Source organism: Oryctolagus cuniculus, chromosome 19 (genome assembly GCF_964237555.1).
Source record: "Oryctolagus cuniculus chromosome 19, mOryCun1.1, whole genome shotgun sequence".
NCBI lineage: Eukaryota > Metazoa > Chordata > Mammalia > Lagomorpha > Leporidae > Oryctolagus > Oryctolagus cuniculus.
The window spans coordinates 25130602-25155668 of record NC_091450.1 but is presented as its reverse complement, the minus strand read 5'-3'; the positions used below and the strand labels follow the sequence as shown (position 1 = coordinate 25155668).

Here is a 25067-nt window from a genome sequence, read left to right as displayed (position 1 = left end):
TTCCTGCCTGGCTGGAGGCTTCATGGACTGGGGCCTGGTGATGCACTGTTGCGTATTTCATCTTTGAAACACGAATTTAACTTGGAGAACCCTGCTCCCCGTTGCTCATTTCCAAGGTTGGCCAAGGCTGGGGTGGGGGAGGGGGGCGCAAGGATGGTCACTTTGTTGCTGCCTTGTTCAGCTACCTGTGTGACCTTAGGAATGCACCTGACCTCTCTGGACTCTGCCACACATGGACACAATGCAGAGGCCGGCAGTTACTCCCCGGTGTCACAGTCGGCTGGAGCACAGAGAGGCCGGAAGGGAACCAAGCACACACAGGATTGGTCGCACCATAAGAATCCTATCTGCTGGGGGCCGACGCTGTGGTGTAGTAAGCTAGGCTGGGACTCTGCCTGTGGCACCAGCATCCCCTGTGACTGCAAGTTCAAGTCCCGGCTGTGCCTCTTCTGATCCAGCTCCCTGCTGTGGCCTAGGAAAGCTGTAGAAGATGGCCCAAGTCTTTAGGCCCCTGCACCTTGGAGACCCAGATAGAATTCCAGGCTCCTGGCTTGGGCCCGGCCCAGCACCGGCTGTTGGGGACATTTGGGGAGTGAACCAGCAGATGAAGACTGATGTCTCTTTGCCTTTCATCACATCAATCTTTTAAAGAGTGGGGGCCAGAGTCTGGGGGGCGGGGCCGTGGTCGCATTCTAGCCAGGGAGCCCCAGGAAGGACCTGGAAGTGGAACCCCAGCGGAGCCTCTCAGAACGCCAGGACCCTTTCCCGACAGCCTCCTTGTGAATCAGAGACAGACGCATCCTGCCCGCCTCCCACTCAGCGAGGCCCGGCTGCTGCCCTGGCACGGGGCGTGGGCACCCCGGAACGCCTGACGTTGCCCTCCCGGCCCACAGACTCACTCATTCCCTGTGGCTGCTGCCTGCCCGGCCTCACTCCGCCATCAGAGCAGCTCCTGCACCCGCTGTGGTCAGGAACAGCCGAGCGGGGCCAGGGCCAGCTGAGTGGCAGGTGTCAGCGTGGGCCCAAAGCAAGGCTCCAGCCTGTGACCCCCCCCACCACTGCCCCTGGTCAGCAGTAAGGGGTTCTCCCTCTCCCCTCACCCCCAACCTAAGGAGGGCTTCCTGGGAGGCATTAAATAAGAACCCTGCCCCAGCCTCAGTAGACAGGAGGCACCGGGCTAGGGACGCAGGTGGGAAGAGAGCAAGCAGAGCCCCCACCGCCCCCAGGGAGCACCCAGTTCCTGGCAGGACGCAGCTCACCCGAAGACCGGCCCTGCCAAAGCTTCGCAATCCCCCAAGGTCAGCGTGAACTCGCGTGGGCGTTTAAGCAGCTGTGTGCCTGATCCCGGGCCTGAAGGCAGGAGCCGGTCCACTTCGCTTACCTGGCGCGCGAGCGCCCTGCGTTCTGCTGTCTGACAAATTCAGTAAGGGCAGCTTCCCAGCTTCCACAGTTCCTAGTGGATCTGCCAGGGAACTAATTGTAGAGAAAAGCAGCTGTCAAATCTTTGCCTGGCAAAGGGGACATAGCTGTGCTGTTTTCTGGAACGGCCAATCACAGAATCAGGAACTTTTCCAGAGAAACAAAGAAGAAGGGCAGGTGTGGGCCTGAGGCCCCCATCAGAGCATCTGGGCTCCGTACACGCCTGGGGCTCCAGCTTCCTGCTAAGGTGCACCCTGGGAGGCGCGGCGGGGTCCCTGCCGCCCTACTGGGAGACCCGAATTGAGTTCCTGGCTCCGGGTCAACCAGCAGATGGGAACTGTCTCCCAAATAAATTTAAAACAACAACAACAACAACAAATAACCAAACAGGAGACTATCAACAGATGAGTGAGCAAACACAAGGAATAACTAAGATACGCTTTCCAAAATTTTTTTCTGCACCAGGAAATTTTTTCTTGCCCTAAAAAGGAACAAAGCATCTGCCACAACACAGACTAAACTTGGGGACAGCAGGCTGAGCGGGGGAAGCCAGGCACGAGAGCTGGGTGACTCTTGACACAAAACGTCCGGAATGGGCGAGTCCACGGGGACAGGGAGTAGGTGCGGGGCCATGGGGAATGGGCAGGGGGCGGGGAGGAGCGGACACGCAGATCCAACGGAAAGCGGTGTCTGGGAGGTGATGGAAATGAAAGGCACGCTTTAGTCAGGTGAATTGCAAGGTGTGTGAATTCCGTCTCCATAAAGTTATTACCCAAACCGCGGCAAAGTCCTCACCATAAATCCTCTGGCGGCGTCTGTGGACAGGAAGCCTCGGAGATGGGGGGCGGAGGGCGTCGCCTGTGCTTGGTGCCTGGGAGCCCAGTACAGCTGCCGCCTCCCTCCCTGGGCCTCTGCTGCCAGCCCCCACCTCCTCCGGAACACCCGTCCCGTATCCATACCCCAAGGTCATACAGGACCCCCTGTGAGGGCTGAAGACCCTCCCAAGCATTCATTCAGGACCCAGGAGGGGCCGTGTGGTCCCAAGTCAGTGGACACAAGACGGTGATGGTGGCCTTCTCGGCTCAGGCCGGGAGGGAGGCAGCCCCATGGCCCACTGGGGAAAGGAATGGGGTGGGAGCTTTCAACCTACCTGCAGAGGCGGCCACAGGCATCACCCTCACCCCGAGCCAGGTGTGCTAATGGGGACACCCACACGTGGCAGCCGGCGGTGGGAAGGGGACCTGGGTGGCTGGTTCTTGCAAAACTGAGCCTCACCTGCTCATCTGGTTCTGGTCCTGTCAGAGCTGAAAACTCCCTGGCCCTAAGTGACACCTGTCAGCGCTGAATATTCCCGGTCCTAGGTGACCCTGCCCATAGATGCCAAACATGTGTCTAAGGGGTTTCATTTACACCTGAGATGGCCCCTGACAAGCTGAGCCAGGCCTGCCATGTTCCAGCATGTTCTAGCACCTTCTGGAATGTTCCAGCATGTTCTATGGTCTCTCTTTGGACTTGTCTCTTTTCCAATCCAAATGTTGAGCTGGAGGACTCAGCCTGCCTCTCTCGGCACAGCAGAGGAGCCCAGCCTGGGAGGTGGCTGACTCACCCCCACCAGGGGACAGGCGAGAGTGACTCAGTTCCTGTTCCTTTCCAGCATCAACACCGTGTACCCCTCACGGACTTCACCCTGAAGTAGACAGGCTAAAACAGATTAGCTTTGTGAGCTGGAAGACCACGCCTTCGCCACGCCCCTGTGTGACCTCACGCCTTACCTGATCCCTTCGCCATGCCCCTGTGTGACCTCATGCCCCTACCTGGCCACACCTGAGTGCCCACCAGCCAATCAGGTTAATTAACCACTCCCCTTTGGAAGTGGGTTAAAAGCCTGGGGCAAGGTGTCTCTCGCGCTTATTTTCCCTGGCTTCTTGCCAGGAGGGGGCTTGTGGGCCCTCCACGTGCTGGTTTCTGGTGCTCAGTGTGACCCAGATTAACCCCTCTCTCTCTTAGATAAAGCTCTCACTCTCCTATGCATCTTTCTCACTAAATAAAAGCCTAAAATGTACCACGCTACCTCGTTTATTTACGCCGGTGTTTAGAATTCTTCTCAATATTAGGCAAGAACCCTCACGGGCTTATTAATATTGGGGATTTATTAATAAGCATATGGTGATATCGTATGGCACCCCAAATTTCAAGAACATATGTGGTACCCCAGGTGGGACCTCTGGGGAACTCTAAGGGGCCACATTTTCGTATATATTTTAGGGAGTCATTTCCGGTATCAACCCCAGCCTCGTGCTCACTCCAAAGACAGGGACCCTGAGGTCTTGCTCTCTGATTCTACCCTTTGCTTTTACATCAGTACTTAAACCTCGGTTGTAGTCGTATTACCCCTGCCAAATGCTTACTACCTCATTCAAACATCCATGCTGATCTATACCGCATTGCTGCGCATCCATTTCATTTTGCTGATGGTGTACATGATACAAGCTCGAATTTTTTTCCTGCAGTGAAATTCACATCACAAAATTAAACAATCTACTTTTCAAGATGATTTATTTATTTGAAAGGCAGAGAACAGATAGAGAGGAAGAGAGCGAGCGAGATCTCCCATCCACTGGTTCACTCCCCCAAATGCCTGCTTCATCAGGACCATTTCCCAACATTCAGAATGTTCCTGGGCCCCCTCCCAGGCCTCCTGCATGCCAACCTGCAGGCGAGGGGCCTGGGAATCTGGACGCAAAGGCGCCTGGGTGAGTCTTCCCCCTGCAATCCCCGCTCCGCGACGTCCCTCCTCCAGGCTTTCCCTTGTGTCTGGAAGAGTTCCTGCCAGGCAGGACGGGCGGAGACCGCATTCCGGGAAGCCGGCGGTGCGCAAGATCGCCTGATCATTGCACGTGCATTAGCGCCTACTGAATGCAGAGTGTGCCGCAGCTTCTCTCCCATCAGCAACAGAGCGGCCAGCAACCTGGGGCCGCAAGGGCAGGTCTTGGCTGCCTTAGCGCCTCCAGAAAGATACATTTTAAGGGGATCTGAGAACAGTGCTGGCATAAAGAGGATAACCCAGGCTAGATGCATTGTTGCTAGATTCCGCTCTTTCCCACTTCATTTACAAAACAGTGCAAGTAAAGCACTTCCGAGGGCCCCTGGAGGGGCTGGGAGCTCAGGCCGTGGGAGCTGTGCCCGGGGGATGCTGGCTGCACGCCTGGGGCTCCGGAGAGACTCAGCCCCTTGGGCTGGGCGTGGCCTGAGCCAGGAGGCTTTTACGTGCTCCCAAAGGGGGCTCCACCATGCGGAGAGCCCAAGGACCACCCCGGCCCCATCGGAGGACTGGAGAAGTCTCTGACTGCAGTACCTGCCTGACTCACAAGGCCAGTGCCACACGTGGTCTGTGTGTGCTGTAGTCCAGGGACAGAAAGGATCCATCCATAGCCCCTGACATCATCGGGTGACTCATTTATTTTCCCATGAGGCGGGGTTGGCCTTCAAGTCCAAGGAAGCCGCCAGGAGAGTGCAGCTTAAGCCAGCTCTGTCGTCTCCTTCTCCCTAGCAGCCCCAGCACACACACACTCAGCCTCACACACAAACTCCGACGCTCTCACACTCACACACATACTCTCATACCTGCGGGACAGCCAGGGAGACTCCCAGAGCCCCGGGCACACCCACACCCCATGGACACCCAGACTCCCAACATCCACAGACACACAGGTGACCCGCGCCCCTGACTCCCAGCGAGCAGGCAGGCTGCATGGAAGACAAGACATCCAGCGAAACCAGAGCCGGCCAGCCTGCACCCACACCTCCACAGACGGGCTCGGGGTGCAGAGCCCACAGTGAGCTCCATGGTGCAGATCAGACATCGGCCGCCTGCAGGGAACAGAAGGCCTGCCAGGCTCTGGTCCACCGTGGGAGGGGCTCAAGTTCACGGGCAAGTGCAGAACCCGCCAGCCTGCCCACTAGTAGGGGGTTGAGTGTTTTCCTTTCCTGCCACTTTAAGACGCAAATATGAGATGCAAACGACAGCTCGGAATCCACTCCTTAGCCTCTGCATTCTCACCGCAGCCCGCAGCCCGCAGCCCTCTTCCCAGAGCAAAGCAGCAGACAGGGTCCTGGGGCCCCAAGAGATCGCTGGATGCCCCTACAGGGCTGGCAAAGCAGAGGCCACACAGGGAGGCAGGGGTCCTCCCACCCCCGGGGGAGCTGTGAGCCCGCAGGTCAATGGCGGGCAGCTGTGGACTTCCCAGGGGCCGTCACTCTTCAGTGGCTCCACCCAGGAGAAACAAAAGGGCAGCTGTGCCGCCTAGCTGGGGGTCACTGCCCAGCTCTGCTTCCTGCCAGTGCAGACCCTGGTGCCTCAAAGGGTCCCCACCCACGTGGGAGATCCTAGCTCCTGGCTCCACCTCCAACCAGGGGCCATGGGGGCACCTGCGGAGTGAACCAGCAGGTAGGAGCTTCTGTCTCTCAAATCAAGGGAGAGAAAAAAGGCTCAATGACATGACACAGAACAGCAACAAGCATTGTGGCACAGCCCCTCTCGGAGGGTCCCCGCCCCCCCGCAGGCCCAGAAACATCGGATGGTGCTGGGATCAGCCCCCTCCCCCGCAGGCCCACGGCTCCAGGTCCGGCTCCAGGTCCGGCTCCATCGCCGACGGGCTGCTTAGGAGCAGGCAAAGTCCTCTGGGCCAGGGTGTTTGCCATCAGGAAGCCCTCGCGGGAGGGTCCCCAAGAGCCTTCTCCTAGGCACACAGGCAAGGGACCGGAGAGCGGAGGGCCGCCCGCTGCAGGAGACATCAACGGGAGCCTCATTCGGTCAGCCTCAAGGCAGAGACAACCCAGGAGGAGGGGGTGAAGAGCTGCGGTCTGTGCACACGGTGGAGTATTAGTCAGCCCAGAAAAAGGAACAGCACCAGCACCCACCGCGGTGCTGAGTGACGCAGACCAAAGATCACGCGTTGCAGGACCCCAGGCCTGAGAAATGCCCGGTGCGGGCGAACGCAGAGGCGGAGGGAACAGCGCTGCCCGCCCAGGAGCCTGGGGTTTTATTTTGGGGCTGAGGACGAGGTGCTGGAATCAGAAGCGATGGGCACATAACACTGTGAATGTCTAAAACCCAGGGGATTTGACGCTGTCAAGTTGGTGAATTTCAGATTAGAAAAGGAGAGGAGGAGGGGGAGGGAGGCAGGGAGGGGGGAGAAAGGCCGGGGCGGTGCTGAGCCGCCTACTGCCCCCGCCCCGTACGCCTCACACAGCACCAATCAACGACAGCACAGAATCCACACTGACCAGAGGCTACCTTGCTTTCTTTAAAAAGATTTATTTAGTTTGAAAGGCACAATGAGAGAGGAGAGAGAGAGAGAGAGAGAGAGAAATCTTCCAGCCCACTCCTGGGGTCACTCCCCAAGTGGCTACAAAGGCCTGGGCTGGGCCAGGCTGGAGTCAGGAGCCTGGAGCTCCATCCGGGTCTCCCGCGTGGGTGTAGGGCCCAGGCACGTGGGCCACCCTCTGCCGTGTCCTCAGGCGCGTTAGCAGGGAGCCGGGTGGGAAATGGAGCTGGTGCCTCAGCCGACGGTGTCACCCACTGTGCCACACGGCCGCGCCCAGTGGCTCGTGCAGGGAACTCACGTTGCTCCGGGACCCTCCCCCTTGCACACACCATCGTGTAACCGACAGCTCCACCACCTGTGCCCACCCAGGACCCCCGGAGTTTTACAGGTGGTAAGCACAGACTTGACCCCAGGCAGCGTGCAGGCCACAGACCGGGGACTCCAACGAGGGAGCAAGTAAGAGACCCCCAGGTGAAGACTGCGCCCCCGACTGGGTCCACGCGGGTTCCTCCGCACGGTACCCGATGCACCGCTGGGGGGGGGGGGGGGGCGGCAGCTTTCCAGGGAGGCAGGCGGGAAGCAGCAGTTGGACAGGAAGGCCGGCGGCACACATGGCAGCCACGCCTGCCTGTGATCTGCACTGTCTTCTTATGAGACCCAGATCCTCGTTTCTTGAAAATTTACAGGCTAGAAAACAAACAAAACACCTCTACCACTCCTTGTCTGCTTTGGACGGTTCCAGCTGAATCCGCCTCCAGCTGGCTCCCGGGCTCCAGGTAGACACCACAGTCCTCAAGCCAGGAGATCACTTCCTGAAGGGCCCACAATGCGCATCGGCCTCCAGGCTCCCTCCTAACCACAGCCCACAGGCAGGGCAGGATGTCACCAAACAGGGCGGGGGCCCAGGCGGACGTCCATCAACAGGATACAACGGGAGGTGCCTGAAATGTCCCAAGGAGAAACGGAATTCAAGGTAGGTTTATTCTGGTGCGGAAAGAAATGGAAATCCGTGCACAGTTTTTTCACAACGCGAGGCTCCCAAGAACTCTGTGAAGACCCCGTGCGTAGGATGCACGGCCACTTCCGGTTTGAAACTTGAAAATCCTTCCCGGCGGCCACAGCAGGTTGGGATAAAGCCTTTCCATTCGCTGAATGCGATCCAGTGTCTGCAACAAACTCACTCCAGTCCCCAGCGAACAGCGGCGGCGGAACAGAAGAGACTTTATATAATGGACAGGAAAACATGCACCAGCCCGTCCATCCTGTGACCGATGACACGGACGCGTCGGGAAGACCACGCGACACGGACGCGTTCACCCTGTAGACTGCACGTGCGACTCAGTAACCACAGCTGGGGATCACTCGGGCACGAAGCGAGCAGCGGCGACCCTGGGAGCCACACCAAGGCGAGGCGAGGCGCCAGCGACAGTCAGGTAGGCAGGGGAGAGGGTGGCGGCAACGGATTCCTGGCCTGGGACAAGGCCCTCTCCCCACCAGCATCCGGATCAATTAACAAAGCACGTTTTGTTCCCAGGGAATGCAGGCGGGGCTCTCTCCTGCGCATTTGATTAAAACTTGAGAGCCAACTTGAGAGCCGTGGCTCTGAGGCCGCCTGGGGTTGGGCTCCACCTCGCCAGCGAGCACTCCACTCTCATCTTGGCGTCGCAGGACCCGCCCCACGGCGGACACGCCCCTCGGCGGGCCAGGGGGGCTTTATCATGATGATCTCCTACCCTAACCCAGCGAACAGAGGGTCTTCATAGCCGTGGCTGGCCACGCCGTCGGAATGGATAAACAGAGAACCCAACGCTTTATTTGTTAAAAGCAGGTAACACCGAAGTGAAGTACTGCGTGGTATCTGTAGTTCGCTGCAAAAATAATTACTGGCACTTTTCAAAACATCAAACTTTTCAAAGCGTAAACTGGGTCAAGGGTTACCACGATCGTTTTCAACCAATACACAGATTTCTGCTCAAGGTCAGGCCTATTATTTCCATGAGTTCCTGTGCTCATTCAGTATTACAGTGGGGGTCTCCGGAAAGGCACGCCTGGGGTGGGTTCCGAGGCTCACCACCAACTGTCTGAGGGGGTTCCGGCTCAGCCTCGCGGCACCCAGACAAGCGACGGGCTCCCTCGCCTCTCCACCCATGACCCGCGCTCCCCCCAAGTGAAGGCAGCAGGTGAAATCTCTCCAGCTGTTACGTTAAAAAAAAAAAAAAAAAAAAGAGTGCGCATGGGCAAACGAAACGCACCATTCATCGAAGGAAAAGAGACTGCAGCTATGAGGACCCGCCTACTTGGCAGCAAGGGGGGGTGGGCGGGGTGTGGGGGAGGGGGCGACCGCCCCTCCTTGCACTTCGGAAAAGGACAAGGAAATTAAAGTGAGTTTTTGTGCTAATGAAGTCTGCAGTTACAGAACCTGAGAGCCGAGCCCCCAGCACGTCTATAAGGCAAGATCTTTGTCGTGGGGTGGGGGTGCATGGGAGGCACAAAGGCTGGTTCAGTGAGTTCAGGACAGAACAGTCTCAAAAAATAAGGCAACCTGTGGCTTCTCTGCTTGAGACCACCCCCCAGAAGGGCCCCCCAAGGCAGGAAGAGGCGGCGGCCAGAAGACACAGTCACAGGGGAAGCCGGTGTCTCTGCAGGTCCCGTGCGCGACTCCAAGCAGCAATTTCTGGGAGTTGGAGGTGTGTGACTTTTGCGATATTTCCCCCCCACCCCGAAAAGCAGACACGCAGGTGGCCCCCCCCCGGGGGGGGAGGGGAGACAGACCACCGGAGGAGCGCCTGTGCTGGGGCGGGCTGGGCGAGTCGGGCCTGGGGGCAGCCACGGGGGGCTACAAGCGCTTGTAGGTGCCCAGCAGTGCCTTGCAGTTGGGGCAGTAGTGGTCCACGTCCTGCAGGGCATCCACGCAGAAGGGGATGAAGCAGCAGCCCGCGATGCACCTGGGGGAACAGAAACAGCCCTGGGGAGCACTCGCTCGCTGCGGGGGGCCGGGTGGTGCCGTGCGCCCCCCGTGGGCCACGCTTTCCCAAAGGGTGCTTGCCAGGCAGGTTCCCTGCACCCAGCGAAGGGTGTGTGCGTAAGGAGAGGGCGGCCCAGGGCGCAGAGGGCAGGAGCGGGCCTGGAGCCTCCAGAGCGGGGAGGGCCAGGATGGGTCTTGCCCCAGTGGGGGTGCGACCCGGCTCGCCCCTCCAGTCCGCACCTGTGGCGCAGGAGTGAGAAGACACCCTCATGTGGTCTGCGGTCATTTGCTACAGCAGCTGGAGTAGGCGAAGGCGCCCCCTGCACACTGTCTCAGGTTCACATTCAGGTCTGGGTCACTGGGTGACAAACTGCGGCTGCTGAATTTTTTTTAAAGATTTATGTGGCGTTGTGGCGAAGCGGGTAAAGCCAACGCCTGCAAGGCTGGCATCCCATGTGGACGCTGGTTCGAGTCCCGGCTGCTCCATTTCTGATCCTGCTCCCTGCTAATGCACTTGGGAAAGCAGCAGAAGATGGCCCAAGTGTTGGGCTCCTGCCACCTACGTGGGAGACAGAAGTGCCGCTCCTGGCTCCTGGCTCTGGCCTGGCCCAGCCCTGGCTGTTGCGGCCATAAGGGGAGTGAGCCAGCAGATGGAAGATTTCTCTCTCCCCATCTCTCTGTAACTCTGCCTTTCAAATAAATAAAGAGAAAAAAAAAATGTTTCTCCTCTAAGGAATAAGGAAGGTACACCTTTACCTGCTTGGGAGTTAAAATGGAAAAAAAAAAAAAATCCAATTGCACTTCCGCAAATCTCTCTCCCAGAAAGGGAACTGTTATCTCTTTAAATCTAACGCAGCCCGCAGACATTTCTATGTAATCTTTCTGCAGGGCAAGGCAACGGGAGAGATGCCCGAGGCCCCAGAGGCAGGAGACCACCATGAAGTATCCCAATGTGCGGAGCCTGGGCGGCAGGCAAGCACTCTGACGGAGGTCACGAAATTCTAGAAGGAAAAGTCCCCCGGGGTAGGAGCCTGCACAGCCACAGGCAGGGAGGTGCCACTTCCAGACACTCCTACGCCCACCCGCCCGGGAGCTGGGGCTGTCAGCCAGGGACACAGGGAGGGGCACACACCCCCCTGCCCACCCCGTGAGGCACCCGCAGCGGCACGCCCAGAGCTCAGGGCCAGGACACTCACCCCAGCAGGCACAGGCTCCCGCATGAGAGCCAGGTGAGCGCCCCGGCGTTGTAGGACAGCTGCGTCACGATCATCTTATTGCAGGATGGACAGCACATCTGCACCGGGCGGTCGAAAAAGGAGACGGGCTGCTGCACGTACACGGTCTGCACGGCGACTGCGGGGGTGGGGGGAGACGGTGGCCAGAGCGGTCAGGGAGGGGCAGGGAGGGCTGAGCGCTCAAGTCCACGGTCACGTGGATTCCCGGCTCCGCCCCCAGAATCAAACCTCCTTTTTAATGAAAAATGTTCTTAATTGGGGCCCAGCGGGCTAAGTCACCAGCTGTGACGCTGGCGTCCCACGTGGGCGCTCCACTTCCCGTCAGCTCCCTGCTAATGCGCCTGGGGAAGCATCGGAGGACGTGGGAGACCCGGATGGAATCCCAGGCTCCTGGCTTTGGCCTGGCCCAGCTCCGGCGGTTGTGGCCATTTGGGGAGTGAACCCGGGAATGGAAGACCTCCCTTTCTCTGTAACTCCGCCTTTCAAATAAATGAAATAAAAGTTAAGAAGAAAGACCCGCCCTGCCGACGAGCAGCACTGCCGTGTGGATCATGCATGTCTCCCAGTTCAAGGCCGAGTTCCCCACTGATCACGTGACCGAAAGACCGAAGCTACCCGCTCACCCCCTCCACCTCAAACGGTCAAAGAAACACCAACTGCTCATTTTCGTTTTTTAATTTTTTGACAGGCAGAGTGGACAGTGAGAGAGAGAGACAGAGAGAAAGGTCTTCCTTTGCTGTTGGTTCACCCTCCAATGGCCGCTGCGGCCGGCGCACCGCGCTGATCCGATGGCAGGAGCCAGGTGCTTCTCCTGGTCTTCCATGGGGTGCAGGGCCCAAGCACTTGGGCCATCCTCCACTGCACTCCCTGGCCACAGCAGAGAGCTGGCCTGGAAGAGGGGCAACCGGGACAGAATCCGGCGCCCCGACCGGGACTAGAACCCGGTGTGCCGGCGCCGCAAGGCGGAGGATGAGCCTAGTGAGCTACGGCTGCGGCGCCGGCCTTAATGGCTCATTTTCATCAGTGAGCACTCTCCTCACCCGTAACTGCATGTCCTTTTTTTAAAGAACTTAATTTATCACTTCCCTATTTTCATTGTATTTGAAAGGCAGAGTGGGGGGAGATCTTCCATTTGCTGGTTCAGTCCCCAGATACAAGCTGGGCCAAATGAAACCAAGAGCCTGGAACTCAGCCGGGCCTCCCACGTGGGAGGCAGGGACTCAGCTACTTCAGCTACCACCTGCTGCCTCCCAGCGGGCTCCTGAGCAGGAAGCCGCATCAGAGGTGGAGGAGCCAGGACTCGAACCCAGGCGCTCCGAGGTGGGAGGCTGGTGTCCCCGGTGGCACCTTAACCACTGATCCAGTCCCTGTTTGGTTGTGTCATCTTCACAGCCGACACAGGTACAGGAGGGAGGGAGCAGCCAGGCGCGGGAGGCTGTGTGACCCCAGGCCGGTCTGGTGGGCTCTGGTGGGCTCTCCCTCTGACATTTCCTCCCGAGCTGCAGGGACCAGGAAGAGGTGGGGCAGGGGCAGGGGCAGGGGGCGGCCTGCACTGAGGCTCCGCCCCCCAGCTCCACTTCACACTTTCGGCTGAGCCTCCATAGCAGCGTCTGGGGGTGTGGGGGAGACCCCAGCCTCCCCAGTGTGGGACCTGAGCCCCTGCACGCAGCCTGGGCGCCTGGTGCAGCCGTGAAGACGCCGCCTGGGGCACCTGCATCCCGGATGGGGCAGCTTCACAATCCCGGCTCCCTGCTCAAGTGCACCCTGGGAGGCAGCAGGTGAGGGAGGGCTCAAGGAGTCTCCCCGCCACGCACGTGGGAGACCCAGACTTCCCAGCTGCTGTGGGCACTGCAGAGGGAACCAGCAGGTGCAAGGCTCTGTCTCTGCACTTTCAGAGCAGGCACCAGATACCCGTATGTGACATTTCAGGGCAAGGCGGTCAAGGCTGGCAGGCTCACACACAGCAGGGTCGCTCGGGTCACCCTCCTGATCCCACAGCCGGCGTGCAGGGCTGTGGAGCAGGAAGGGGGATGGGTGGGGGAAGCGGCACGTACTTGCATTGGCGTTGGGGACGGGCACCGGCTGGGTGTAGTACGTAGGGGGGTTCATGCCCTTCCCATCCGGGCCTGTCATGAGCCCCGTGGCGGGCCCCGGCACGGGCGCGGGGGGCGTGGGGTAGTAACTGTTGACGGCCACCGTCTCTTCATAGGAGGGCGGTGCGGTGGGCGCCGGCGAAGGCCCCACAGCTCCCTGGTAAGGTCCTGGAACTGACATTTTGCCTAAAACAGAAACAAAAGACACCGGGTAAGAAATGCAGCCGATCTCACCTTCGATCGTCCCCAGCAGTCTCCCACGTGCACACGCGGCAGGAAAACACGAGGAAGCCACGCGGGTCTGGAGAGGAAGGCACCGCCCTCCGAGGCCCAAGAACCTCCGGCTTCCCGAGGGAAGTCCTAAAGGCAGAGGGAAAAGGGACGATGCCCAGAAGTCCCCAGAGCCCAGGACACCTCGTGAGGACACGGGGTGGGGACACACAGGGACACACGGGAGCACACAGGAGCAGTCAGTCCTCCTCTTTGCATCTTGAGCCACGAACCACAGCCGGCACGACACACACCTTCTAGCACCAGCGGTTTTTTTTTTTTTTAACCACTGTCATTTTTGCTAATCATTTTAGGTGTCACAAAAGACAAAAGCAATCAAACACCCCCTTCCTGTACAAAGCATCATCAATAGAGCCCTGAGCAAAAGGAGTCAGACGGGAAAGCACGCACGGACGATGCCGGCTTCGAGTGCGGCCGCCCGACCTGCTACGCCACACCGCCGGCCTTATTAATTTTTTTTTTTTGCACCAAACTAAACTTCTTTAATGTACTGAGAGGCAAACCAGGCAGAGAGCACACATCTGCTGGTTCACTCCACAAGTGCCTGCAACTCAGGAACTCAGCCACTATGTCACCCCCTGCTGCTTCCTGGGGCAGGAACCCGGGCACACTGAGACGGACGCGGGCCTCCAAGGGGGGCATCTTATCCGCTACCCCAAACACCGGCCCTTAAGCCTAGCTTTTAATTGGATTCTCCATGAACTTTCTGAAGTACCCATTGCAAGGTGTCTGGCGCGTAACAAATCTTCCCAGGCAGACGAATCAATTAATTCACAAGCTTTTATTGGGGTTCCGCTCCAGGGTATTTGTCGAAATCCCGACAAATTCTACTCCTGGAGCCACCGATGAGACAACTTTTCTCTTACATACTAATCTCCCTCACCCAAAAAACCCTACACCAGTGCTTCAATCTAACCTCGTCATCATCTTCAACTCCACTCTCTGTAACTGTCCTCCCAGAGGTCTCCGTGGTGCCCCAAAACCACTCTCTCCCGATACCGGTGCTGCAAAACGCCCGTGCTAAAAGGGACATTATCCTTCCCTTTCTAGCGGCCCTCGGTGTTCTAACGGGAGCGGGGACAGGAGTAGCCAGGCTGGCGTATGGTACTACCCAGATACAGCAACTGGCCAACACCTTGGATATGGAGCTACAAAATGTTGCAGCCTCCGTTATAAAACTGCGAGACCGGATTGACTCCCGGGCTGATGCGGCCCTTCAAAACAGAAGGGCACTAGACCTCTTACTAGCAGAGAAAGGGGGGAACACGCGTATTTCTGGGGGAAGAGTGATGCTTTTTTACTAACCAATCTGGAGTGGTCAGAGACGTGGCACAACAATGTAAGGAACACATTGCCAAATGACAACAGGAGTAACGGGGACAACCAGGACGGGATCCATTTTCCTCTGTTCTCCCTTGGGCACTCCCAACCCTGGACCCATAATCACTGCAGGGATAACTGTAATGATCGCTCCTGGTGCTCTCAGGCTCGTAAAAGATGGAACCCAGGAAGCTTCCAGGGCAGTGGTCTACCAGATGCTTCTCCATCCACACATGCCTCCTGAGGAGCCCCAAGACACCCGCAGCGGGCCCCTGTGGACGACGTCCCCAGACAGCAGGAAGTAGCCAGAGAGACTCATCGTCGCCCCCTTTCCTATCATCAAAAGGTCGGGATGGTGGCTTTGGGATCTGCAAGGAAGGAAGGCCTATACTTCCGGGAATGGAGAGTCCCTACCCGTACTTCCGGGAACGAAAAGTCCTTGTCAAGGTCCCTGCGGGTTCCTAAAGGTCAACCAGTGAGGATCAGACCCGCCTCAACCTTTAACCCCCACGCCCTGTATCTATAAAAAGAGCCCTCCCAACCTCTGACGCATGACTCCCCCAATCCGCACGACTCCCCCAATCCCCGCTCTGTTGGGACCGGTGAACCTCGCCCGGGAGTGGAATCCCAATACAAGCTTGTGAATTAATTGATTCATCTGCCTGGGAAGATTGTTACGCGCGGGACACCTTCCATCCACACACAGCACAGCCAGGGATGGGCAAACACGAGCCCAAGGCGGCGAAGCCCAGGCAGGCGTGACCCTGGGAGCAGGAGGACGGCTGGCTGGCGGGGCGGCCCCGAGCCCCGGGGCTGGCTGCACAGGTGCGTGTGCGCATGTTCGCCACGTGTGTTAGACACACCAGTCCCTCTTCGCGGAGGGAGTCCCAGCGCGGCCGGGCGCGGATTTTGTGACAGCAGAAAAGCTTCCCTCCCCCCGGCAGGGCGAGCGAGCTGCTGCCGCGGCCCTGGGCTGCGGGGGCGGACACAGTGCCTCCTTTGTGCGCGGTTTCTCCGAGCGGGCAGGGCCCCGGCTGCGCCAGACCAGCCTTTCAAACCTGTCTCTGGAGAGCTGGCAGCGGGCCCCAGGGCGGGGGCTCGGTGGCCCCAGATCCAGAACTGGGCGGAAACAAAGGAACCTGCTGGGGGCGGGGAGACCCCTCGAGGAAGCCCTGGGCAGCACTGTGGAGTCCAGCCCCCCCAGCCCCAGGGAGCTGTGGAGGAAAATACAGGGCTGCCCGGGGCCCGGGGCCTGCCATGCCACCCCTCCTGGCGTGCAACCTGGTCACTGGGGCCAGGACACGGGCCCAGGGCCCGCTCAGGAACACGGCCCTGCTGGTCCAGAGCCACAGGAGCAGGGCAGGGCCTGGGGCTTCTGCTTCGCCCCTTTCAGAGGGGTTTCCAAACGCAGGCAGAGGCCCTCCAAAGGCGGGCTTTTACCCACGGCTGGACAGGGGCCTTCTCAGTGCCTTGGACACAGGGCGCCTCTGGGTGGGGCCCTGGCGGGTATACTGGTTAATAAAGGAGGACGCATTTCTGCGCACGACCAGGTGTGCCACCTGCGCCCGCTCTCTTGTCTGTGTCACTTGGAATGTGGGGTGCTTTCCAGCGAAAATGCCCCTCCATCCGCACTTCAGGCACCTGCTCAGGGCGTGGGGCCGCCACACTGCTGGCTGCAGCAGGCCCTGGGGATGGTGAGGCAGGCGCCCCAGTGAAGCCTACTGGACAGCACCCATCGGCCACTCTGTTCCCATGACGGCGGCCTTGGCCCGGGGAGAAAAAGCACTTCAACACAACCGGTTTATGTCTCACATAATCTCTGCCCAACAAGGGGAATGAATAGGACTCCGCTGGGTCGGGGACACAGGGCCGCCCACCCTACTCCGCCCCAATTTCCACTCCTGGACGGCCAGGTGAGAACAAAGGCGTGTGGAGGGGTGGCCTTTTCCAGATGGCCAACACCCGCACTCGCTCTCCCTGCTCCCGCTCGCGTGGGCGTTCGGCACGGCATTCAAGCCCCGGCTCCACTTTGGAGTCCAGCTTCCTCCCACGTGCACCCTGGGAGGCAGCGGCCCTGGCTCAAGGGCTTGGTTCCTGGGCGGGGGGCGGCTTCAGCCTGGCCCAGCCCCTGCTGTTGGGGGCATCTGGGAGTGAACCAGTAGGTGAGCAACTCCTGTCTGTCTCTTTGCCTTTCAAATGAAATAAACAGGTGGGCCCGGTTCTCTCTCCCTGCCTCTCTCCCTCGCCCCGCCCCCAGCTGCACCCTGGCTTCACGCGGCACTCAGAGGCGCCTCCATGGGTTCTTACTTTGCCGTAACGGGCTCTGGGGTCCCCCCTTTTGCAGGAGGCATCAGTGCAGGAATTACCATCACCCAACACACAAATGAGAAAATGGAGCCCAGAGAGGCTGAGCCACTCGTCCACAGTCACCCAGATGCCAGCGGCTTCGATCCCACACCCACTGGGCTCTACAGCTCTTCAGGGCTCGCCCACAGGAGTCCCTGACACAACCCCCACGGCTCACCCCGAAGTCTAACGAGGACGGAACACCGACCGCAGCAGCCACATCTGCGCTCGTGCCCGCCGCGCCTCCTCGCCTCCAGCACACATGAGTGCTGCACACCTCCACCCAAGACGCCAGGACAACAATGCCCACCACGGGTTCCAGCCCACTGCGTCTCCAGGCACGTTGCAAAATTCAAAACCGCCTGCTGCCCGGGAAGCTGGGGCCTGGATCTGAACCAACCAACCGAGAGGAAGGGGCATTCACGAAGCCCCTCCTCCCACAGCAGGGACCCAGCTCTGCATCTAAGGTGTAAGGTGACTTTCTCCAGCCACCGGCCAGCTGCTTCCACACTGGGAGAAGGCCTGGGAGGGCCCGGCCAGCAGCCCTCCCTCAGCGTCTCAGTAGCCTGCACTCAGGCTGTGCCTGCACACGGGGCTGTGCCTACACACGGGCTGCGCCTGCACACGGGGCTGTGCCTACACACGGGCTGTGCCTGCACACGGGGCTGTGCCTGTGCAGGGCTCTGCCCATGTCTGCAGAGCCAATCCTGGCCATCAGGCACCCAGAACCCCAAATCCAAAGCAGAGGCTCTGGCTGCAGGAAGCCACCGGCTTCACCCCTGGCCTCCAGGCTCCACTTTGCCGCAAGGAACCTCGGCAGCACCAAGCTCCAGGAGAGACGCTCGCACGAAGACTCTGGAGCCCAGGGTTCCGCTTCCCAGAAACGGGCAGGACAGCGGAATCCACAGAGGCGCAGGGCAGACCAAGGAGGGTGAGGGCGTTGGGAGGAAGCAGGGAGCGACCGCCAGACAAGGAGGGTGGGGGGCGTTGGGAGGAAGCAGGGAGCGACTGCTAATGGCTATGGGGCTCCTTGGGGGATGCTGAGAATGTTCTAGAATCAGTGATGGCTGCCTAACACCGGCGAGATGTCGCTGCCTTCTTCATTCTACAATGGCTCACTTTCTATCTTATGCGAATTTTGCCTCAAAAACAAAAACAGGGCAGGGGAATCAAACGAGATGCCGAATTCTCTCTCCTGCTCCCAGCGTCAGCTCGGCCCAGCCAGGGGGGCCTCCTTGGCCCATCCACCATGTCCTGGACGACAGTCTGGTTGCCACACACATTGGTCCCCCGAGCGCACGCAGCCTCATCGCAACTCCTGCCACCGCCAATCTATGCATCAGCAGCCCAGGCTGACCGCCCAGTCAGCAGGCTCATCCCACACTGTCTTCCACTTACCCCCTTCCAGATAAATCTGGCAAATTCCTCCTCCCCTATCCTATCCAGCTAGGGCATCGCCCCCTCCAGGAAGCCCTCTCTGGCCTGCCCCAGGGGAGACGCACCCTTTCTGGACCCTCTGCAGGTGCAGAGGTCCGGGGCAGAGCCTGGGGTCAGATGAGCTGGGTTCACACCCAGGCTCCCCTTCCCTATGGCAGGACGTTAGTGACTCAGTTTCCCCATCTGCAAAATGGACGCACTGGTAGCTACATCCTGATGGGACTGTCGGGAAGATGACACAAACCCACTTGTGAGACACAAGTCCTCAGCTTTGCCCAGCAGCAATTCACTCACGTTTCTTTCCCGGATTGTCTTAGGTCACTTTGCTTTTTTTAAATGTTTCTTTGTTATTTTAATCTGCCTGAAAGGCAGAATGATGGAGGCAGAGATGAGAGAGGAGTTTCCATCTGCTGATCCGGCCCCCTCCCTGTCCAGCCAGGCCAAAGCCCGGAACCCAGAACCGCACGCTGGGCCTCCAAGTGGGGGGCGGGGCCCGAGCATCTGAGCATCAGCAGGAAGCTGACGGGAAGCAGAGCACCCAGGGCTCAACTCACACGGGAACCCTGGGATGTGGGCACCCGGGGAGCGCCGTCTCCATCCCAGCTTCCTGCTAAAGCACCTGGGGGACAGCAGAGGCGGCCCCAGTGCTTGGGCCCCTGCACCCACGTGGGAGACCCGGATGGAGTTCCTGGCTCCCGACTTCATCCTGGAACAGATCTGGCTGTTTGTGGCCATTTGCAGAGTCAACAAGCAGATGGAAGCGCGCTCTCTCTCTCTCTCGCTCTCTCTCTCTCTCTCCTTCCCTGTGTGTGTATACAGATCTCTGCCTTTCAAACAAATAAATATGAAGAAAAAGAACAAGAAATTACATGGGCATGAAAAGCCATCTGGACTGGCACCAAGAGGCGGAGCAGACGAGGGGCTGCCCTACCCCAGCAGGCTTGACTGTACCTGAGGAGGCCGGGGTGGGGGTGGGGGTGCTACACAGCCACAGGTCTCGGTGGGGGGGGGGGGCTCAGCATCACAGGCCCCATGCCAAAGCCTCACCCCAGGCTCTGGGGCTGGGGTCCCCTGAGAGTCTGGAGGTCTTCCTGTCCCACCTGAGTCTCTTGGAGACAGCCCCCCGCCTGGACGTCCAGCAGGTCAAGATGGGGGGACAGAATTCGAGAAGGGGGGGAGGGGACGCAGGAGGTGTGCAGGCGGGTGGCCGTGGGAGCAGGCCTGGGACAGCCAGCTGGCCCGGATGGGGCACTGGTGAGGGCCTGGCAGAAGAGCAGAGCTGCGTGGGTGGGCCCAGGTATTTGGGCCATCGCCCGCTGCCTTCGCAGGCCCAAGAGCAGGAAGCTGGATCAGAAGCAGAGCAGCCAGGACTCGAACCCACACCCATCTGGATGCTGGCATTGTGGGCGGGGCTTAACCTGCTGCACCACAGCACTGACCGCTGTGAGAAATTTCCAAGTCGAGTATGGGAGCACTGCCTGCACACAGCAAAACGAGAGGAAGGAGAAACGATGTGAAAAATGAAACAGAGGGAGGCAGAGAGAAAGGCGGAACCCGGGCAGCCCGGCCACACACAGAATGAAAGGGAGGTTCAGGGGCAAACCCAGGCGCTGCCGGGAGACCAGCGTGGACAGAAGGGCAGGTGCTGGCCAGCAGGACACCGGGGGAGACCCCAAGGCATTCCCGAGAGTCTGGGGTATGTGAGGGCCCCGAGGGGCACCTGTGGGACCCCACATTTGCTGCCCGACACACACACCCTCACTCTGGCACAGCGCCCCGTGGCATACACATCACGGCCAGGCAGGCCCAGGTGTGGCTCCACCTGGCGCCCTACAGGGCTAATCCCACAGGTGCACGGAGCACAGGACCTGCGGGGCATGGCTTCCTGCACCCAGATTCCAAAGGCCGTTGTGCGCAGCCAGGGGGCCCAGGCAGAGACCCACCGGGCCAGCAGCACCTGTGGGAGCTGCAGGCACCAGGCTCCAAGCTGTGTGTACCCTGCAAAGCTGGGGGGCAGGGCAGCCGTTGGGCCTGGTGGCTAAGACGCCCCTGGAGTCAAGGCCTGGCTCCTGCCACCATTCTCCGTGGAAATGTGAGGAGTGAGCCAGCAAGTGTGAGTGCTCTCTCAAGTAGTTTTTTTAAAACAAGCCACAGTGGGGGCAGGGCTGCCCGAGGGTTGGGGTGCCCACCCAGCCCCGGCACACCCAGGAGGTACCCGGAGGGAGAGAGGAGTCTTCAGCTTTTTCTTGGTTTTGCGCTTGGGGCCTGTGACCCCTTTCTGCTGCCGTTTCTCCCTTGGGGGATGGGAACGTGAATTCGATGCTGCCCCACCTCCGCACTGCACAGCTGGAAGGCAATCTGACTCAGGATTACTCATGCACCGAGTCTGATAGGAGACGGAACTTTGGGATTCTGTACAACTAATTAATTAATTAATTAGGGTCACAGTTACTGTGATCTGCTGGTTCGCTCCTCCAGTGCCCCTGGGCCTGGGCCAAAGCCAGCAGCCGGGAGCCCATTCCCAAGCACCTGAACCATCACTGCTGGGGTGCGTACTGGCGGGAAGCCGAATCGGAAGCAGAGCCAGGACTTGAGCCCGGGCTCTCTGATGCGGGCGCAGGCATCTTAACCGGCGTGCCAACCACGAGGCCCAACACCGGCCCTGGGCTTGGAAGTCCTCAGTGGATGTGGGAAGCACTCAACCCTGCCGGGCTCATGGGACAGAGGGATCGTAGGACCGATGGGGCTTTGGGGGCCGGGTGGGGCCTCAAGACATGTGACCTACCATCGCAAACAGATCAACACTGGTGTCACAAGGCCTAGTTCTGGGGGCCAGTGCTGTGGAGCAGTGGGTTAAAGCCCCAGCCTGCAGCACCGGCATCCCACATGGGCGCGGTTCTAGTCCCAGCTGCTCCTCTTCCGACCCAGCTCCTGCTGTGGCCTGGGAAAGCAGCGGAAGATGGCCCAAGTCCTTGGGCCCCTGCACCCGCGTGGGAGACCCAGAAGTTGTTCCTGGCTCCTGGCTTCGGTCTGGTCGTTAGAGGAGTGCAACAATGGAAGATGTCTCTACCTCTCTAACTCTAGCCCCCAGGGGGAAGGGCAGGCCCAGCCCCTTGGTGTCCCCCTTAGCCCAGGGTGTCCTCAAGGGTCCCTTACCTAAAGGGACTGGAAGAAGAGGGCCAGGGGCCTGCGGGCCCTGATCACCACACTCCAGGAGTCCTCTGCATCTCCACAAGACGCCACCCACCCTGCGGGCTGGCAGTGTCCTGAGGGGGCCGCTCAGGCCAATCCCAGGGCCAGGGCCCAAGGTGACCGCCACCTCCCCGTGACCCCAGATCAACTGGAGCCGACCTGGCCTGATAGCATGACGTCGCCAACGAATCCAAGGACGGCCACGGGCACCCTGACCAACCAGGACCCGAGCTCATCACGCCCCTCTCGGCCCGATTTTGATCCAGGAGAACCTTCACTGCCCCCTCCTTGGGCGGCCCCGCCCCTTGCTCTGCACTCTGCAATAAATACCTGCTGCCTCCCCCCCCCCCAGTGCCCTGCTTTCTGCACACCCCTCAGGGGAATGGAGCCAGTGGGGGTTCTACAGCCCTGCAGGCAGGCAAACAGGACTCTGACCAAGTGGGGGCAGAAGGGAAACTGAGGCTCACAGGGCGCGGGCATGCACCACGGTGGAACATACCGGTGCTCGGCGGCTCGGGCCTCCCTCCTCTCGGGGTCTGCAGGGGAGAGAAGCCCACACGTGGGTGACGGGGCGGTCACTGCAGGCAGCGTGGCGAGGGGAGGGGCTGATAAACACGGCCACCAGAATGCACAGGAAGTTTTACCTGCAGAGAGGCAGGGAGTGCCGCCCGCGCCGCCACGGGCAAAAGGCCAGAGCGGGGTTCACGTGGTGTCCCACTGGGGTACAGGGAGATGGACAGTGGTAGGGGTTTGGGGCGATGGGTAAGGGGCCACCACGGGGCCTGCACCCCAGAGAAGCATCCGGCTTCGAGTCCCTGCTCCACTTCTAACCAGCTTCCTGGGGAGGCGGCAGGTGATGGCTGGGGTACGTGGGTCCCTGCCACCCACAGGGGAGACCCAGGCAGAGTTTCTGGCTCCCTGTGAAGTGACACCCTGACATGACAGCAGGGACTCCCTTTAGAGCACCTGAGACTCTGGTCTGAAACTAACCACGGTCTAAAACTAAGACAATCCCAGGACACCGCACCCCGTGCGGCAGAACACAGAAAAGCTCTAGCAGGACCGCTCAGGCCTACAAGGGACAGGATGCACCCAGACTGATGTCAGGATCGTAACCGATTCGAGTTTCCGTGTGCTTCAGGTCAGCGTGACCCTGGCAACCAGGCAGTCCCCCCCTCCACTCCCCTCCCCATGGTTTCTGCCTTCACAAACCCTGTGGCTCTGAGATGTGGGGTCGGGAGTTCTCTAGGGCGCGAGGAGCCCGCCCTTGGCCCCAGCAAGGAAGGAGTCCAAGTTCATCAGCGTGGGCGGCCGGCCGAGGGTAGCGCCTCGCTCAGGCACCACGCCTGCTTCAGCTCCACCCAGTCCTGGCTGCTGCAGGCATCTGGAGGTGTGGATTGGCGGATGGAGAATCCATCTCTGTCTCCTTCTGCCATTCAAATCAAAAATTTTAACAAATAGCACACGGAAGAGATGGCTGGAACAGTGCTCCGGGCGAGCCCTGGCCTGCGTGTGTGGGAGAAGGCAGCCGCATTTCCCCAGGTGATGCGTGGGAAATACGCCCGCAAGCAACCGCGGGGGGAAATGCGGACCACCGTGGGATGGAGCATCCGTGCCGACCTCCTGTGCACGAGGCCACAGCAAGGCCACCAACTCCAAAAATAAACGAAGCCTGTTTTACAATGAGAAGGAAAACATAAAGCGCTCTCGGGCAGACCTGTGTCTGCCATCGGCACCGTCCTCCTGGGTCCTCCTCTGTCCTCCGGGTGCCGGCAACATCACCAAGCCCTTTGCCCCAGCCCCTGGCCCTGGGCCCTCCCTGTGTGCACAGTGACTAAGGCAGGTGTCTAGTCTAAGGAGGACACTGAGGGCACCACCCCACGCACCACCCTGGGGCCACACACCCCGAGTAACACCTGCACAGGCTGCTTCCTGTCGCCCTTCCCCACCAGGGTGGGGGCCTCACTCGCCCGGGCAGGCTGCAGATTTACAAAGTGATCAGCTTACAAATCCGCCTGCTACCAATCGAACTTCGAGTCCTGCCCGCGACTGCCTTGGCAGGACCAGGCCAAATGGTTCCCCGGGCGCGGGCTGGGTGTTCCCCACCCCTGCCCCGAAACACCACAGCTGAACTCCCACTGCGCCAGGTATCCTAAGGGATGCCGAGACGGTGTTCCAAGGACACGTGCGCTTCCACACGGCACGTAAGGCACTCAAGCACCCGTGGATTCAGGCATCCAGAGGGGGAAGACACGGAGGGACGAGTGACGTCCACTGGGGGGGATCGATCCTGCGACCCCTGTACACTCCATCCCCACAAGGGGTCCTAACAACACAGCCTGGCCGGGAGGGAGGGCTGGGGCTCAGAAAACAGCACCCGGGGCGGGCGCGGTAGCCCTGCTGGCTAACCCAGCACTGGCCGGGCTGGCACCCCTATCGCAAGCTCTTTGCCCTGCTCATGGCCTGGGAAGGCTCCTGCCACCCACACAGGATACCTGGATGAAGCTCCAGGTGGCTGTGGTGACCATCTGGGGGAGTGAGCCAGCCAGTGGAAGACCTCTTTCTGCCTCCCTCTCTCCCCCTGTCACTTTGCCTTCCAACTAAATAATACAGAAATATTTTAGCACACACACACACACACACACACCCCAAAGCACAGCGCTAAGGGACAGCCAAGCTCTCAGGCCCTGCTCCTCCCGCAGCCGGCAGCCCAGGGAGGGGCCTTTTCTGCATTTCCGGGATCTGCCTGGAGACCGGATCCTCCGGGAAGAACTGCCGGTGCCGGATCTCCTCCCCCGGTGCCGTCCTCCCTCGTCATCCTCCTCCTCCTCATCGACGTCACGGGCAGTGACTCATCTCACAGGAGAGACCCAAGGCCTCGGCACAGTCACCTGTCTGCAGGTCCACTCACTCTCCACACGAGTCGCCACTGCCCCCGAGCTCCTCATCCGTCCCCCCTCCCCGCCCCCCGCCCCAGTGCCCTCTGTGTCAGCCTCCCAACCTCCGCTCGGCTGCTGGCTGAGTGTCAGCGCCGTGTGCGGAGCTGCAGGGGTGGCTGGTTTCCGGGGCATCTGCCCGGAGGCACCTCCTGGAACACCGGGGAGAACGCTGGTCCCACCACCAGCCCCACCAAGGGCCACGGAAGGCACCGCACGCACCTCAGGGCCTGCCCCACCCCATGGGAATCGGCCTCCCCCCTACTATTCCCCCCACTGCGCCAGGCTGTGCCCCAGGGGAGGGGCCATGCTCTGGATTTCTCTGGATTCCCACGGGGGCCTAGGGAAAGTTCTGCACGACACACACAGCCCAGGCACAAGCATATTCATAGCATGCACGCCTTACAAGTGTCTACCTTTTGTAAAAAAGTTTACTTATTATGTTTAATAGGCAGAGATCTGCCAGCCGCTCGTTCACTCCCCAAATGCCCGCAACAGCCAGGGCT

At 60.0% G+C, this 25067-nt stretch overlaps 1 protein-coding gene across 5 annotated transcripts in view; it reads right to left on the bottom strand.

The window, feature by feature from the left end:
* Positions 1-6720: 6720 nt before the first annotated feature.
* The window catches only part of LITAF (lipopolysaccharide induced TNF factor), an 85600-nt gene continuing 67253 nt past the window's right edge, over positions 6721-25067 (bottom strand). For all 5 annotated transcript variants that reach the window (XM_051847447.2, XM_008257723.4, XM_008257724.4 and 2 more), the window contains 3 exons: positions 13001-13225; positions 10908-11064; positions 6721-9691 (listed from right to left, as the gene is read on the bottom strand). In XM_051847447.2, the coding sequence (XP_051703407.1) occupies positions 9583-9691; positions 10908-11064; positions 13001-13220 (486 nt within the window). In that variant the 5' untranslated portion in view covers positions 13221-13225 and the 3' untranslated portion in view covers positions 6721-9582. The remainder of the gene's footprint in view (positions 9692-10907; positions 11065-13000; positions 13226-25067) is intronic.